This window comes from Physella acuta, unplaced genomic scaffold (assembly GCF_028476545.2).
Source record: "Physella acuta isolate Inbredline_101_S28 unplaced genomic scaffold, ASM2847654v3 ptg000343l, whole genome shotgun sequence".
In the NCBI taxonomy this organism is placed as follows: Eukaryota; Metazoa; Mollusca; class Gastropoda; family Physidae; genus Physella; species Physella acuta.
The window spans coordinates 5,039-21,650 of record NW_026731862.1 but is presented as its reverse complement, the minus strand read 5'-3'; the positions used below and the strand labels follow the sequence as shown (position 1 = coordinate 21,650).

At 30.5% G+C, this 16,612-nt stretch overlaps 2 protein-coding genes across 4 annotated transcripts; both read right to left on the bottom strand.

The window, feature by feature from the left end:
• Positions 1–417: 417 nt before the first annotated feature.
• Positions 418–8,930, bottom strand: LOC131941060 (putative phosphatidate phosphatase). 3 transcript variants are annotated; one of them, XM_059300035.1, is made up of 6 exons: positions 8,872–8,930; positions 4,746–4,897; positions 3,923–4,218; positions 3,616–3,673; positions 3,262–3,438; positions 418–2,828 (listed from the first exon to the last, which is right to left on the bottom strand). In XM_059300035.1, the coding sequence occupies exons 1-6, from the start codon at positions 8,927–8,929 to the stop codon at positions 2,697–2,699; spliced, it is 873 nt and encodes a 290-aa protein (XP_059156018.1). In that variant the 5' UTR covers position 8,930; the 3' UTR covers positions 418–2,696. The 3 variants fall into 3 exon arrangements, with proteins under 3 accessions (XP_059156018.1, XP_059156020.1, XP_059156019.1); XM_059300037.1 differs by lacking the exon at positions 8,872–8,930 and adding an exon at positions 7,358–7,420; XM_059300036.1 differs by lacking the exon at positions 8,872–8,930 and adding an exon at positions 7,070–7,181.
• A 686-nt stretch (positions 8,931–9,616) lies between these two features.
• LOC131941056 (prostaglandin reductase-3) lies at positions 9,617–15,920 on the bottom strand. The gene is made up of 12 exons (XM_059300033.1): positions 15,546–15,920; positions 14,003–14,090; positions 13,718–13,813; positions 13,505–13,603; positions 13,224–13,263; positions 12,890–12,918; positions 12,598–12,672; positions 12,191–12,262; positions 12,027–12,088; positions 11,734–11,854; positions 11,083–11,268; positions 9,617–10,538 (listed from the first exon to the last, which is right to left on the bottom strand). Exons 1-12 carry the CDS (start codon positions 15,680–15,682, stop codon positions 10,473–10,475), a joined length of 1,071 nt encoding a protein of 356 aa, XP_059156016.1. The 5' UTR covers positions 15,683–15,920; the 3' UTR covers positions 9,617–10,472.
• Positions 15,921–16,612: the final 692 nt, after the last annotated feature.

Sequence of the window (16,612 nt, the reverse complement as noted above, 5' to 3'; positions counted from 1 at the left end):
CATTAGAGCAGCCGGTAATATGACTGGGTTCTAAACTAGCCGTTGATTCATTTTCAAAACTTTACTTCATTGACAATCAGTAATCTCTGTCACCAAGCAAGTCTCCTGCATCTACTGTTGGCTAGACTCTGCTAAATATAGGTAATCAAGTTGGTTCCTGATGCATTCCATGAGCGCTTAAAAGTTGCAGACTCTAAAAGTGATGCTCTACAACAGTCTGGTCTGATCTATGAAATCCTATTTATTTATTTTAAATTTGACTAAGTTTGTAAATGTACTCACACCACAAATGCTCAATCTTCACATTCATTCATTAGTCAAAACCATAAACTGACATGATTTCAATGTTTTTTATCAGACAAGTGCTCTTGAAATCAGCCAAAAAAAAAAAGAATTCAAACAAAATATTTTTTTATTAACAAGTTTATTGTGTAGAACAACCTGATTATGGTAAAGGTGTCAAGCTTAAATATAGTAATACTAATTCGATGTCAGTTGTTATTGCAGAAGATAAAATATAAATTTACAATAATTTGATGCAAATTATAATAGCTACTGCAGATAAATAAAAGCTCAAGGTATTAAATAAAAGCTCAAGGTATAAAATAAATGCTTACTTAAGGAGTTTTTTTTTTTAATTGCAAAGTTAAATCATTTCAACTTGCCCAAAATTATTGATATTATGTCTACTTGTAAAGAACCCATTCGCCCTTAAGGTCCATGGGGAAGCTGAAGTAGAGTGCACCTGTATCATATGATGGGATGGAGTATTCAGCACTGTACTCAACCACTTTTTCTTTTCCTATTAGTTTGATTCCCATCATAGCTGGGTGGACTCAAGTACTCCTGCAGTATCGAATTTGGACCTTAGGACTAGCAGTTAAGGATATATTTTAAAACTTGATGACTAAAACCTTGCTGAAAGAAAAATACTATTTTTCAAAAAAAAAAAGAAAGATGTTAGGCAAACTCTCAATGAATTGAGTTTTCTATTCAAAATACCAAAACTAATACAATTAAACTTTTTAAATGTGACAAATATTAATTTAAAAAACTTGTTTTTTTTTACCGTATATATAAGCACCAGGTTAAAAGTTCCCTCATCTTACTTATAATAAAGTGAATTTGGGACTTTTTTTCCTTATTTTGTGTTTAATTCATGGCGATCAATGCATTAAATAATACCAAATTTTTAAAAAACCCAGATTGATTTTAAGTCATGTTTAATCATTAGCAACTATTTTCAACATCGAAGTCATCATGTATTTTAGTAGCACCTGTTAAGAAAATTTAGAATCTATGTAGGCCTACTTAGAACTAAATTAAATAAATGTTTAATGAGTATAATAATTAAAAAAAAAACAAGAAAATAAGGTGTTCATTGATTTACAGAAACTCAAAATGTTTCAACTAAATAATAGTACTTTTTTCTCTAATTTTTTATCAAATATCAGTTAAATAAGAAGTAATCTTTCAGATTAATTGTTCAAACTCTGTACAGAATAGGGAGCAAAGACATTTTACCACATTGACTAGAAATATCATGGATAATGAATATGATTGTAACTCAAGGGTAATATTGTAAATGAAATAAGCTGGACAGAAGATTATTTCATAAAAATGGGGGAAAAAATGTAAACTAAAAATTAAAGTAAAAAAAATGTTGACTTACTATGTACAAAAATATAATAATTCCTCTAATTAAAATACAAACTAAAGTAATTTTCAGCACCATAATTAGCAAATTATAAGAAAATAGTTTTTTTTTAAACTTAATTCTTACTTTGCTCTAGTAAATTCACCTCCATTAAAAAATGTTATGAAATAACATACACTTTAAAATTACACTATATAATCTAATAAATCTTTAAAATGAAGATTCAACTAAAATAATGACAGTGTTCAACAATCACAAATAAATTATGTGGTAAAGTATCTAAAAATGTTGCATCGTAAAATATTTTTATATTGTATAAAAAAAGATCAACTACACGGGAGATCAACAAGCAGGAATGTTAATATGTTAATGGATTATCACACTGTTTTTATTATATAAACAAGATCATTTTCAAATTCCAAACATGCTTGAATTATTTGGAAGAGAAAAATAAGAGAGAAACCACAGCAAATCAACTATTTATATACATGCCTGATAATGTAAAATAACAGTGCATCAGATTGCTTTGAATATACCAACACTGAATTACGCATTTTAAAATATTTTACTAATTTAGCTAATAAAACAGTGCATAATTAGAATTCAATAGCTGTTTAAATATATATGTTTAGCATAACCTAAATAATAATTCTATATACAAGACTGTCAAAAAAAAAAATAAACTGATGTAAAATGTTTTTATTTTATTTTTTTAAAAAACAAAATGTTTCAAATATTATTAAAACAAAATTTTAAAAAACTGAGAAAGTAGGCTGAAGACAAATTACCTACAATGAAATATATTAGGCCTACTTCATAAAAAATTAAACAACTTTCAAACACATTTTTAAAAAATCCATTTAAAGAAAACTTAATATTTGTTATGTATTAAACAAAAAAAAATTTTTAAAACAATTTGTTAACCTTCTTTGTTATATTAATTTATTTTTACAAAAGTAATGAGCTCAAAAAACTTGTTATAATAAATTATTTTCTAAACCCTGATACAAATATCGTTGGTTTAATGCACTTAGCTCCTTTAAAAATGTGTTGACACACTAGCGGGTACTGGACTAGATCTGTAGACAGAAAATGTTGATGGCAGCTCTCCACTGGTAGTCCTAGCTAATCGTGCTGCCTTTTTAAAAACACATTCTACCATAGCATGCGCCTGTTAGAAATTGAATGCAAGTTTTTTTTAAATCCATCAATTATGCAGTTTAATTCAAAATATTTTTCATATGAAAAATACAATCTTTTATTTCTTAAATCTAAAATTTTAAAAACACATTCTACCATTGCATGCACCTATTATAATTTAGAACACAAGTTTTTTTTTAATCCATGTATTATAAAGATCTACGTTTCATTCAAAATATTTTTTTTTACGTAAGACAAATGCAATATTTTATAACCTAAATCTAAAGATTTTATAAAATTCATTTATATTGCAATTCTAGCTTTTATTAAAAATATTTTTCCATATCGTGAATCCAAGATTTTTTTTGTTAAATCTAGTTTGCAATATTCATACTTTAACTATTTTAACTTTATTTTTACTAAAAGTCTGGCAAGCAATTTACTTTGACAGTTAAACAACTTACAATAATATAGCCAATCACTATGCCTAAAACAGCACCACCTAATACATCACTCCAATGATGCTTATAATCAGAGATCCTTGACAAGCAAGTGAAAAAAGCCATAGAAAAAGCAATGGTTTGAATCAGTGGCCGTATTAGAAATACACCTTTCCATGTAAACCGCTTCTGTAGATACAGCTGTGAAGAAAGTTCTTTAATTATTTAAGACATACATTTATTAAATAATAGAGAAATGTTTTTTAAATCACCATATCACATCTTTAATTAAAATAATTAAATTATCAAACAGCATGATAGCTGTGCAGTAAGTATATGAAAAAATTAGCACTACCTCTAATAAATGTAACTAATTACCATAAATACAACAGCGCAGTACAAGGCCATAGAAGAATGTCCAGAAGGAAATGACAATCTAAAGAAGACATATAAATAGTACTTGAAGTTATTCAATTCACATCAAATATTCATATCGTGCAATACAACTTATAAAAGAAACACTAAAAAAATTTTTTAAAACAAAACAAAAACCCAAAAGTCATTTGACCATATTTTTTGGTTTAGTTATATATACAAAGTTATATGTTTATAAATACAAATACAATACATTATTCACATTCTCTTATAAAAACATCTTTTTAAAGCGTTAATACTTTTCTATTACCGTGCTTCTTGAATCAGAGCCTTCTCTCCAGTACAAATATCCTCTGTGATGTATTTACTAGTATCATTAACCAGTGACCAGTCAGGCTTACACACTTCAATGAAATGTGGTCGCAAGCGACCAATACAATATTTGGGAATATTGGTCAGAAGGTGGGTGACGCCAGCACCAAATATAAATAAGCACATTAAATGGTAGAAATTCCAAACTAGCTGCTTATTGAAGAGGGCCGAATTCTTTGCGTTACCTCGTTTCAATTTAATATTCTTTACATGAATTAATTCAACAAGAAGCATCTGAAAATAAATATTTTGTAGTTTTGCATTTAACAATTCTGCCAAAATAGAATAAAACAAATCCTCATGAGAAATGTTTATTATCTGAAAATAAATATTTTGTAGTTTTGCCTACTTTTCGAATTCTGCCAAAATAGAATAAAACAAATCCTCAAGCAAAATGTTTATTTTTTAAAACTACTTTTGAGAGAATGTGAAAGATATTGATTGTAATAGATTTTAAACAATAAATGTTTTAAAAAATGGTTTTAAATATTTCATTTTACTTTAAAAAAAGAGTCAAATTCAAAGTATACATTTTACAAATAATTTCAGTTTTTGGCAGTGCTATATTCATGTCACCTACAAGATACAATTTATATTGCAATTGTGTTCAACTACAGTTTTCACTGACTATTACAGATTAAATTGTTTCCTTTTTCCCACCACAGTACATAGTATAGTAGACAATACATAAAATACTAATACATAAATAATAAATAAAAATGAATTTCTCAAACATGTTTTAAAACCTTTTATATACATACCACTGCAGGTGGTACTAGGAATCCAACAATATAGAGTACATAACTTGGAATTGTTGAAGAGTGATAAGGATGCATAAGAGACTCATCATCTTTGAAAAAGCCTTGCTTGTGGGGACTTAAAAAATTCCTCATACATACTGAGATTACAGCCACTGATGAAAAAGAATATTATATAACATAAATTAGTTACAGTGGTGGGTTAAAAAAAATTCTTCAATCCCAAAAAGAATTTACTGAATGAGTTATAACAGTTTTATAAAAAGGACTTTAGTGTAATGCAGTATTAATGTCATGAATGAGAAAGGTCTTTTACCAAATGTATTGGATATACTGTAAATTGGTATTATTATATTTAGTAGATAATGCTCACCAAGATACTTAACCCTAACCTTTTTACAAACAACAATATTAAGCCTAAAGTCAATACACTACAGATTTCACAAGTAGGCATAGAGAAGGGGTCATGTGGTCGAGTTGGTAAAGCTCATGGTTGCTAAATAAGTCTCAAATTCGAACCTCTGGCAGATGAGACCCGATAACTCTTCTTGGAGAGACAACTCCAAAATCAAACAACTGCTGGTTGGACAAAGGTTATTGAAGCAAATTCAAAAAGAAAAGCAGGCTGAAATCGGAGTCAACTGCCTACCCTAAAAAAAAAACTAAAACTTCTAAAAATTTTAAAACATTCAGAATATTGTCATTCATAACAATAACGGTAATCTATCGCTTTAGGTAGGTAAAATTGCCCGTGACTAGTAAGGTGAAAAAAAATTCATAAAAAACATTTTAATAACAAGCTTTTATGTAATGATGCACTAAAAAGTAGAAAATAAATTATAGACTACTATTTAAATAACTATAAAGAAAAGCGTGGGTCACTTTAGTATCTATTGGATACCTTTACTAATGTTAAGGAAGACACCCACGCTTTTCTTTATAGTTATTTAAATAGTAGTCTATAATTTATTTTCTACTTTTTACATAAAAGCTTGTTATTAAAACGTTTTTTATGAATTTTTTTTCAGTACTTTACATGTTTTATTTACAATAGAGTTACATGACTAAACACCATTGCGCGCCTACTGAACATCACGTTCAGTAGGCGCGCAATTGTTTTTGAACGCAGCCATTACGTGATGGCGCAGCTATTGAAGGTGATGACGCGTGTGGTGTGGTTGGCTAGACATGCCTACTAATTCGGTCCAAATTTTAATTAATTCATAAAAAATTAATTAGGCATCCAATTAAGTCAAATTTAGATTCAGATTGCATTGTCTTCATGTCTTGACCCACGTGCCAACTGTGAATCGTATCGGTCAAGTAGAACTGTCCGAATTTTCACTCCTGCGTTTCCGTCTAGACTGACGACTGACGAGGAAGTGAGTTAAATAAAAGCTTGTAAAAACAGGTGACTTCTTAAATTTTAATAATTATTTCACATTTATAGGAGGATTTTAGATTTGAAATTTACAAAAATGTTTCAAAGTTTCATTTATGTACCTGTGTTTAAACAATTGAATTAAAACTTTTCAGTAATAAATGAAGACTAGCAATTTTTCCAACAGATGCAACCATGCTCATTTACTATAGCAGCCATCTTGTTTAAGTTTTTTATGTAAACTTATAGCACGAGATTCAGGGGAAGCCACTCTATTTTACAAATGGCTCCTGTTTATATAGCAAATCTTGCTCGCAAACACTGCTGTTTAATGTTAATTTCTGGCCTATTATTATTCATTTATATATAATATTTGACACAAATATATCACAATATACTTCTATTGACAATGAGGTAACTTTATTTAGCTGCAGGCTTCTTCTTCTTTGTTCTTAATTTTTAGTGTTTGAAGGGATCGTGCCTTTTCGGCCAGAGGGTTTGAACTCGAGACTTCTTGTGAATTTATCAACCATGTGCTTTTGCAGACTCGACCACGCCTCCTTCACAATTTGTCAATTATTCAATTAAGGATACGTGTCAACTGGTTATGCGCCATTGAAGCCATTGACTCAGATTTCAGCCTGCTTTTCTTTTTGGATTTGCTTCCATAGCCTTTGTCCAACCAAGAACAAACTAGAGATCTACAAGGCAGCAGTTGTTTGATTTTGGAGTTGTCTCTCAGAGCAGTGGCTGTCTCATCTGCTCGAGGGTTTAGCAACCATGAGCTTTACCGACTCGACCACGCCAACCCCCCCTAGCCACGGGCGATTTTACGTACCTAAAACGATAGATTACAACAATATGTCTGAATATGTCATATGACAATGTCACAATCACAATAACAATGTCATTAACAATAACATTAATTAATATTAACATAACAAACTTTCGGTAAAACTCCATTTTAGCGTATTTTATTCTCCGTTGCTTGTTTACCTCCAGTCGAGCGTATTTTATTATAATAACCGAAACACACCAAAACATTAGGAAAACACGATTTATTTATTTGTATTGTATTTTTGTTTTCACAAATGAATAAAAATGAATATTTAAAAAAAAGACTTGTTTATTTGTGTTGTATTTTTTTTAAAAAGGCATTTGTCTCATGGTAAAGCTGATACACTGTTAATTATTCTGTATTATAATTTTGTATTTATGCTATAAATGTACAAACTATGTTTTTTAATTTGACAGTTTTGCCAAAACTGAAAAATATATTTTTACTATAGAGTTGTATGTTATTTAAATTCATAGTAGATCTACCATCCTTCCCAATATTTTGATATATGTATCAAGTATGATTTCTCTGTATGAGTAAATTTCTGACTTTAAAAAAAATGATGTGGGGTCGTCCATAAATGACGTCACATTCAAACTAGTTTTAGCCATTATTTCGCGTTTTAGAAAACGGTTTTAATAAATTGTAATAGGGATTGATCAAAATACTCTATGTTGACAGAGTTCTGACAAGATTTTGGAAAAATTTCGATGTTTTAAGAAAAATTCAACAGCAATTTTGATGGGGGTTATAGGCTGAGGTGTGACATCATTTTAGGGTCTGGCTTTTTGTTACGACGTGTGACGGAGGGGAGGTGGGGAGGGAGGTAAAATCGTTTTAAAAAGCGTGACGTCATTTATGGATGACCCCCTGTAATAAATTTGTATTATTTAGCTGTTCGTTTTACTATTTAAATTCATGCATCACGATTGCATTTTTTTTTACAATATTAATTAAATTAGTCTATTTCTGTACAGCCTTAAAAATGCAAAATGACGTATGAAATTTAATGTCTAACACTATTTTTTTTTTAAAAAGGCAACGTGAGTTGTCACACTTTCTCTAACATTCCAAGCCATCCCTCACCAAATTCCACCCCTCCCCACTTTCGGCAGCATTATTAGGGGTCATCCATAAATGACGTCACGCTTTTTTGACGATTTTACCCCCCCCCCCTCCCCTCTGAACTCTGTCAAAATAGATTATTTTAATCAACTCCTATTACAATATATTAAAACAGTTTTCTAAAACGTGAAATAACGTCTAAAATTTGTTTTCTAACATTGCTTTTTTTATAATGCAAAAGTGTGACGTTGCACCATCTGACCCCCCCTCCCCTCATCACACACCGTCACAAAATTACGGACCCCCCCTCCCCCCTACAAGTGTGACGTCATTTATAAACGACCCCTTATGCCTTTTAATACTTCTATTCAGTTTAGTTGAAATTGGAGCACTTATTTGTACAAAGTGTGCATCTCTATTTTTGTAACCAACAAACAAAGCATTTCAGTCAGTGTCTTTGTTGTTTTTATTCATTTGTTAAAACAAAAATACAATACAAATAAATAAGTCGTGTTTTTTAAATAAATATTCATTTTTATTCATTTGTGAAAAACAAAAATACAATACAAATATATAAATCGTGTTTCCTAATGTTTTGGGTGTGTTTCGGTTATTATAATACAATACGCTCAACTGGAGGTAAACGACAAGCGGAGAATAAAATACGCTAAAATGGAGTTTTACCCAAACTTTCATTCAATTTGAATGAGTCAGAAATGATTAATATAATAATAATCCATTCATGATCATTGCAGCTGGCGGCTGGTAAATGTACATTACTGATAAAGCAAAATTCAAACAAAATCTAACAAAATTGTATAATCTTACTGAAACATTACACTTACCAGAAACAAAGATCCCTATTTCGATCACAACACTTAAAATTACCAAGCCGGACACCATTTTTAAATGAAAACAATAACTCTTTAATCTCAAAAAGCAAGATAGTTCTAGATTGAATCGCAGAGGTTCTTAAATTTTGGCCACCCGTCTCTTTAATCGGTCTTTGTAGATTAGTGGTAGATTTTTTTTCTAGAATCTAGATCTAGATATATATTTTTCTAGTGGACATAGATCTAAATGTTGAATTAAATGTTGGTTGAAGCATCATCCAGCGTTTCTTTCAGACATTTTTCTCGGGGGGGGGGGGGGGGGGGGGGGGTGCGGAACAGTGGTTAAACTCGTTAAACTAGTATTCTTAGTAACTAGTAACTTAAGTAAAGCATTATTTTAATATTTTTTGTAGGCCTCTTCTAAGTTCTAAGACTCTAAGTCTAAGTTCTTTAACTAATAAAATCATTATAAGTTACATACTTTTCTAATACGTCCCACGGAGAAGGGGGAGGGGGGTACATTGCAGAGTCTTCCAGGCATCTCTTCAGGAGGAGGCCCCCCCCCCCTCGAATGAAATGGAATTTATATAGAAAACATATACTTTTAACAATGTCCCCCCCCCCCCCCCCCCCAAAAAAAAAATTTCAGGGGATAATGTGATTATTAGCTATTTTATTTTCTCTTTTTCAATACAGATCAAAGAAGGGGGGTTTGATTCAAATAAGTGAATTAACAAAATTGGTTTTTTCATTTAAAAAAAATAGTTTATTCAGTAAATATAATTTCTGTCAACAATTATTACATAGCATATATTTAAAAATAAAATACCATTGTTTACTTACGTACAAATGTATTGATTATAAATTGAACTTTTATGCATTAATTTTACTGTGGAGTCCAAGTTAATACAAAAAATATTTCTAGGTTATATGTGCATTAAAAGTGAGTTAACTGACTGTATCTTATAACTCTGTCTGAAATAGGAAGTTATTCATTTATAATGTCACCAAAAAATAATTGCTGTAAAATGTGATTTGGTTTAATTTTTTTTAAATGTATTTTCAAAATTTAAAAAAATGTTTACTCCTTTTTAAATATGCTGGTAAAATTTTATCATCTATGGCAAATACTAGGCAGTGAATCTAATGCAAATTGTATTTTTGTACCATAAAACACAATGCAACCAATGCCCTATTCTATAGACGTACCATTAAAAACATTTATTTAATATTATTTCTAAGATAACTGATGATATAAAATTTCATTTACACTGAATACAAATTTATTATTTGAACATGAATTAAAGATACATTATGCAAAGCTTAACATGAACAATCATGACATTAACATTACATCACTTAAAACTAAGAAAAAAGACTTCCTTAAAAAAAAAATAACATTTTGGACCAGGTACAAAAATAGTTTTGAGAGTACTTGATTCCATCAAGAGCATTTCCACTTTGTTGTTTTTTGATGTTAGAAATTTTTTAAATTGTAAAAAAGAAACATAACATTTTATCACTAGTACTAGTAGACTAAAGCTTAACATTACATTGATCTAACATAAACTTTTCTGAACTTTATTGCCCTAGAGATTCAGATGTGGCTCTTCTCACAGAGAACTCCTTTCTGTAAGCTCAACAACAATTTTACCAACATTTTTTCTTGAATACATGTACTGAAAAAAATAAAAATATTTTGCATTTTTTTAGCATTATAAAAATGTCTCAACAAAAAAAAATGTGATTTTTTTCAATACCAATTGATTCAAGCATATCTAGGATCCTTTATAAATTTTGCCTTGTTTGTTCTTATATTGCAAGATTATTAGGCATATTGGTAAGATACAATGTAGACTATTGCTTCCACACATAGGAACACCATTATTAAAAAATAGTTTGATGGTAGGCCTACTTGAGCTGTAAACAGTTTTACACAAGCTTTTAATAAAGTTCATCCCTTGCATAATAGTCTATTGTAAATTCAAATAATTAATAGTAAAATCTGTTTATGTTTAGAGATATTAATGGCAGTATGATTTTAGAAGTTAGGAATTTTGTATAGGGCTGTTAAATAGAAGTTTCAACTACAGATAATTATGGGAAAAAATTGTTTAAAAAATGATATTCAAACGTTAAAGTCAGAATAGTTCTTCACACACTGAGAATGCAGTAATTATAAAACTGTACTGAATACAAAGGCGTATAAATAACTAACTGTACCTCTATAGCATCAACAACTTTTTCTAAACCAACAAAAGGTCCTGTCGGTACACCAACACCTTTGTCAGTAAACACTTTAAGGCTCCCACTTTTGTATTGTTTGGTCAATGAAAGTAGGTGGTTTTTTATGTCAGCCCGATAGTGCGAAAAAAAGAATCCATTCATGCTTGCAGACTTCTGAAGGAGCTATCAAACCAAATAAAAAAGTTAAATTAACCTTCTTTTCAAAATGTAGTTATACATTCTCAAATAGTATATTTTTATTCTTGTAGTAAGTTGTAGGTAATACTTTAGTAATTAATAGCAGTTTTTTAAACCTAAAATAGATCCTACAATATATTTTTTAAATTAAATATTAATTCAATTTCAACAATATTTGGAAGGAAAGTGATTTGAATGGCATCAATTGGATAAGAAATAGCATTTTTAATGGCTTTGTATGACAAACATAGTTTGTATAGAATTCTACAAACAAATTATAACAATCATGTAATTTATTTGACTGAAATTTCATTAATGTTGCATTTCTTCTATTATTAAAAAAATTGAAAAAAAAATCTGGTTTTTATGATTAATTTATGTTTAATTCCAGACGCATAAGAAATTAGTATTTATTGGTTTAGTGAAATAAATACAACTTAAAGCACTCACTGTAACAGGAATATTCATTTTACTCTTGTCTCCCATGCTGTTGAGAGATTGCTCTGATTCACTTTCAGTTGCATAATTTGAGATGGAACCAATCACAATTATTCTCCCAAACAAAGCAATGCTATATCATACAAAAAAATAGTATTAGTTATACATTTTAAAATGGGTTTTATTATTTTACAGTAAATGTGATCAGTCATTTAATGGAAAAAAAACTGGTGTAATTGTTTGTAATATTTTGAATGTACATCGTATTGAAGTAAAATCTAGAACAAACATAATGAGGCTCTTACTTTTTTAAAGCTGCATCAAGCATTTCATTTCCCACTGATTCATAAACAACATCAACACCTTTCTTAGAAAAAAGAAAATGCAAAAGTTGTTTATAAGCCAGAGCTGTATATCTTGTTTATTGTAAACTGAATTAATATCACCTTATCAATAGTGTTGTACTTACTCTATACTCTTTGGATAAAACATCATTTAGAGATTCTTTATTATAGTTTACAGCACGATCACAACCAATACTCTACAGAAAAATGATGGTGTAATAATTACTTTATGAAAATTAATAGAATCAATTTTTTAATTAACTATTACCATTTCAGGATTGCTTTTATTTATTTTTTTTATTACAATTTTTTCACCCTCCTAATTCAATAAATATAACTAACAGGAAGAACAGATTATCATAATAGTATAATGACATGAAGTAGGAAAATTATTAGATCCCTAGCTAAGCTATCTTTGTGTGTAAAAGAGAGGAGAAAGGCAGTAACTGAATAGAAGGAACTACAGTAAAAAAATATGTCAACTACCATTTTAATGTTGAATACGTAGCTCAATAAAATTTGAAAAACAGACCTTCAAAAAAGCAACTTTATCCTCATTTGAACAAGTGCCTATCACATGACACCCTGCACTTTTGGCTAACTGAACCTGAAAACATTAACATTTAGTCAAGCTAGTAATACAATACTTTTAATTTAACCTTTAATCTATAATATAACCAGAAATGTACATGCCAGCCTAACAAAAAAAGCAGAAACTTTTTTTAAAAATGGGGGGGGGGGAGGAGCTAACATCTCAACACATTCATGGCATTTCCAGGTTTTTTAAATTTCAAGACCATTTAAACAACCATATTAAAACTTACGGCAAACTGTCCAGTACCCCCTGCCGCAGCTGTTTTGTTTGAAAAATAAAATACAATAAAATATCGTTAAAAAGAACATACTCTCTAAAATTATTCATTTTACCGTAATTTTAATAAATTTGATCTATAGCTTCTGTGCTGAGTGTCATTAATACAATAAAATATCGTTTAAAAAGAATATGCTCTCTAAAATTATTAATTTTATCGTAATTTTAATAAATTTCATCTACAGCTTCTGTGTTGAGAGTCATTGCAAAACAAGATACCACTTGTTAAAGCTTCAGTATAACAATGATGTAATAAAACTGCACTAATGTTAGAAAACAAGTCTTACCTGTAACTAGAACAACATTGCCGGGAGAGAGTCTACCAAGCTATGAAGAAGAATTCACATTTTTCTTTAATAGGAGGAAAAATATTTTTAAATTCTAAAAAAAATGTATTTAAAAAAATAAACATTTCAGACTTCATTCAGACTTGAAAGCTAATAATAGGTATGATAATAATAAATACTAATACCCCCAGTAAATAGGATTACTAAATGCTATTTAATAAAAGACACTGCAATATTTTAGTCAGTCCTACTTTAAGAAACACAATTCAAATATAGCATACCTTCTCTAAAGCAATAGACGCTGTCAATCCACTAACCATGAAGGTTAAAAAAGCAGGATCACAGGATGGCACTGGCATAACAGTTGATTCATCAACGGCCTAGAAATTATTTTTAAATATTACTACAAAAACGTAAAGAAAAAACTTAATCCCACTAATATTAATTCTATATTTAACATACTTATTAGAGATATTTTTATCAAATATTCTTACAATGTATTCTTGAAAAGCTCCAAATTTGGAATAAACAACTGTTTGCCCAAGTTTTGATTTAGCATCTGAGCCCACACTGACTACTTCTCCAAGACCCTAATAAAAAATGTTTCAATTATGTCATCAAACTTTACAGAACTTACAAATCATGAACAAAAAGCTGTAGTGAGTATAGATCTATATTTATTTTGATGTAATTGTAAGGTGTAATACTAATTTTAAAACAACAACAGGATATTAAAAGCTAAGTCAAATAATTGACTTAACAAAAAAAATCAAACCTACCTCAAAACCTGGAGTAAAGGGTGGTTTTTTAGTGGGGTCGTATCTTCCAGCTGCATAATTAATGTCTGATGCATTTATTCCCAAAAATCTTGAAAGTGAAACAAGACGAAAATTATGATATCAAAGATTTTCATAATTAGTGAGTGTGAGTTTAAACAACGTCATGCTTTTAAAACAATTTTACATTCTCTCTTCTCATCATCACATAAAGCCAGACACCAACCCCCTTAAAATAACACTTTTTTTTTAAAATGGCTACATCTTTCTCAAAATATTCACTGTGCTTATTCTGCATTGAGTACATTGATCAATTGTTAAAACATTAAATATTATATATTTATATATATATATATATATATTATATATATATATATATATATATATATATATATATATATATATATATATATATATATGCATGCCGCCAGGAAGTGTGTCATTCCATCAGTCAGTCATTTGTAAAGCCACTGTGGGCAAGGTGTTAGGCATGCGTTTCTTTAGACGGGCGATAAAGGGCTAACTACGCCCAGGGAAAAAATGTTTGGCAGAGGTTCACATTACAACCTAATAGGGGAAGGGGAATCTGGGGGGGGGGAGACATCCATGAGAGCCTTGAACCCTTTTTGTTAAAGTAATGAAGTACGGGTATGCCATATGTATATTTGGGCCTCCCCATCATCACACAATGTCACAAAAAAAGAGCCTCATCAGAAAATGACATCACAGTTCAGCTCATAACCGTCCATAAAAACTGCAGTTTTTTTTATTTTTAAAACATTGATTTTTTTCTATAATATTAGCAGAGAGCTGTCAACATTAAGTTATTTCAATTACAATTTGGGGTCATCCATAAATGACACGCTTATTTTGACGATTTTTACCTCCCCCCCTCCGTCACACATAGTCACAAAAAGCCAGACCCCCCCCCCTAAAATGACATCACACCTCAGCCTACAACCCCCCCTTAAAATTGCAGTTGAATTTTTTTTAAAACATCAATGTTTTTCAAAATCTGGTCTGACCTTAGTCAAAATAGAGTATTTTAATCAATCCTATTACAATTTATTAAAACAGTTTTTTAAAACGCAAAATAACATCTAAAATTTGTTTTCTAACATTGCTCTTTTTAAAATGCAAAAGTGTGATGTCGCACCATCTGAACCCCTCCCCTCCCCCTCATCACACACCGTCACAAAATTACGGACCCCTCCCCCTACGAGTGTGATGTCATTTATCAAGGACCCTTTTCCAAAATCAGCCTTTCAAGCCTAATAACAATGCAAACTGTGTGTCCTTACGATTTCTGACCTCCCCCCCCCCCCTTTTTTTTTGTCACACACCATCATAAAGTAAGTTTAGTAAAACTACTAATTAGTTAGTAATTAGGCCTAATCACTAAATCGTACTAACTAGGGCCTAAGCAATTGAATTAGCCCCCCCCCCCCCATTTTTTAGTTTTATTCTCAATATTCTGTCTCTAGATCTAGTAGTATCCTAGTCAACTTAAAGTAAGTGGTTACTGAGTTCTGCACACTTCACTTACTTATTTTTTACAAGAATTTGCTTTGGTCCGGGAGATGGTATCCTCGCCTCAACAATTTCAGTCACTTCTCTAAAATTTGTTCCCAATTTCTTCACAATAATTTGTCGCATAGAGGCTGGTATTTTACGTGATGCCATTTATTTATTGTGTTGGCTGAGTTTTAGCGTATTGTATGATATTTCTAAGATAAAATTTCAGCGCAGGACTTCCAGAGAAGTTATGCTTTTTATGAGTTAAGTTGCCGAGGCCAAACAAATAACATGAAGTGGGTACAAAGTTCAAAGGGCAAAGAGCAGCGATTGCGCATGTACCTAGAATCTAGTACTGCAACATTTAGTCTAGGCATAATTTAAATTTAAACTAAGTCTAACATAATTTAAGGTAAGTAAACAAACGTTTGTGATTTTATCATTTGCTTTTCCTGTAATTTTGATGTGGGAAAATTGTAGGCCTATAGGACTAATAATTATTAATAGTAGATTTCTAGATCTAAGACAGTGGTAAAACAAGCTCTAGATATTAGATAACAGTACAGTGGTTCTTAACCTGAGTTCGTTGAGTCAGTCTCATGGGTTCGGCGGATGTCAAGACACACTAGACTTTTCACTAGGCCTATCAGATTTTGTCAGTGTGGACAATCCTGAGTATTAAAAAGCGGTTTTTTTAATGATGCAATTGTTGGGCATATAGATCTAGTCTACATTCTGATTTAGCTCTCCACTAGCAGCATTATAGAATATAGACTAACCCTAGCAGTGAATGACCCCTCTTTGTTCACCAGCCACTTAACTAAGAAAGGGTATAGAAATATGCTTTACTTTACACATCTGTTATTAGAAGTGAAGTTCCGGATAGCTATATTTTGTAGGTATAGTATAGAGTAGGCTATAGAATATCTAGATCTAGTTGTTTTGGATTAAAACTCCCTAGATGCTTTATTTGAAATATTTAGTAATATTAGTTTTTCTTAGTTGCCTCTTTGAGCCTGGTGATCCCTCCCGGCGCCCGGGGACAAACTTTCAATTTAGAGCCTCCTCCCCCCCCCCCCCCTATATATTTTTCATATG